We start from the raw sequence: 1,537 nt of genomic DNA, 5'->3' as shown, positions 1-1,537 counted from the left end.
CCACTGGGTTCAACTGGCACATGGCTTGCTGGCTGGCACCTAGTTCTGGGCTTGGCCAAAGTGGCACGGGGCAGGTCTCCTGCTGAGGCAGTGCCCTCTGCTCCGCAGGTTACAGATGTTGGAGGCCATCTGCAAACACTGGGCGGGCCCCATCAGCCTGGCTCTGTACATGTCGGACGCGGAGGCTCAGCAGTTCCTGCGCTACGCCCAGGCTTCCGAGGTGCTCAGCGCCCGCCGCAACGTCGCCTACCACATCGTCTACAAGGAGGGGCAGTTCTACCCCATCAACCTCCTGCGCAACGTGGCCTTGGCCAACACGCAGACGCCCTACGTCTTTCTGACGGACATTGACTTCCTGCCTATGTATGTCCTCTACGATTACCTCAGGTAAGGCTTCCTCTACCCGGTTCTTGCTCAGCCTGCCGGGCTCCCCAAGCACCAGGGTTTGCAGGAAACACCCTGGGCAGCAGTTCTCAACGTGCAGGAGCTGTTTTCTTTGCGTTCAACCTTGGGATCCTGCCCTTGCTTTTGTCAGACAGGGGGGAAGGGCTGTGAGAGCTGCCCCGCTCCTCCTGCCCCTGCACAGCACCACTACAGAGTGTCTAAACCACTGAATACCCTTCTGGGCAGGCTGGAGGGGCTGAGGAAGGAGGCTGTGGCCATGGCTCATAGCCAGGGAGGCCTCACCCCCTTCCTACCACCCTAGGAACTCCATCCAGCAGCTGGAGCTGCCCCAGAGGAAAGCAGCTCTCATCGTGCCAGCGTTCGAGACCCTCCACTACCGCTTGACCTTCCCCAAATCCAAAGCAGAGCTGCTCTCCATGCTGGACATGGGCTCCCTCTACACCTTCAGGTAGGGACTGGAGCTGCCAACAGGGCTGTCACACTCAGCAGAAGCCATTTTCTTACCCTTGTGCCTTGGGGCTGTGGGGCAGCTGGCTCAGACGATCCCCTGTGTCCTCTGTCTGTCTCCAGGAGCTGCTGGCTTTCCCCAGCTTCTCATTTCCACCTGTCCCCTTAGGTACCACGTGTGGCCAAAAGGCCATGCCCCAACTGACTATGCCAAGTGGCGGACGGCCACCGTGCCCTACCGTGTGGCGTGGCAGCCAGACTTTGAGCCTTACGTTGTAGTGAGGCGAGACTGCCCCAAATATGACCAGAGGTTCGTGGGCTTTGGCTGGAACAAGGTGTCCCACATCATGGAGCTGGATGCGCAGGTGAGTGAGGAGCTGCTCCTGGCACCACGGAGGTGCTGGGTGTTGGCGGGTCTTGGCCAGATGGTGACAAGTTGGTGCCATCAAATCAATGCTGACAGTGAGAGCTGCTGCTCTGTCCCCAGGAGTACGAGCTGCTGGTCCTGCCCAACGCCTTCATGATCCACATGCCCCACGCTCCCAGCTTCGACATCTCCAAGTTTCGCCTGAGCGCAGGGTACCGGGGCTGCCTCCAGACGCTGCGGGAGGAGTTCCACCAGGACCTGTCGCGTCGCTACGGGGCTGCCGCGCTCAAATACCTCACCGCCGAGAGGAGCCTGTGA

At 60.4% G+C, this 1,537-nt stretch overlaps 1 protein-coding gene across 1 annotated transcript in view; it reads left to right on the top strand.

Annotated features, from left to right (window-relative positions):
- Window positions 1–1,537, top strand: part of LOC104520557 (LARGE xylosyl- and glucuronyltransferase 2) — a 5,928-nt gene extending 4,391 nt beyond the window's left edge. Inside the window, exons 12-15 of the mRNA XM_010162277.2 lie at window positions 109–387; window positions 707–853; window positions 1,022–1,217; window positions 1,340–1,537. Coding sequence (XP_010160579.1) covers window positions 109–387; window positions 707–853; window positions 1,022–1,217; window positions 1,340–1,537 — 820 coding nt within the window. The remainder of the gene's footprint in view (window positions 1–108; window positions 388–706; window positions 854–1,021; window positions 1,218–1,339) is intronic.

This window comes from Antrostomus carolinensis, unplaced genomic scaffold (genome assembly GCF_000700745.2).
Source record: "Antrostomus carolinensis isolate BGI_N321 unplaced genomic scaffold, ASM70074v2 scaffold35510, whole genome shotgun sequence".
NCBI classification, from domain to species: domain Eukaryota; kingdom Metazoa; phylum Chordata; class Aves; order Caprimulgiformes; family Caprimulgidae; genus Antrostomus; species Antrostomus carolinensis.
Note: the sequence above shows the minus strand (reverse complement) of the source record. Positions and strands in the feature narration are given on the sequence as shown.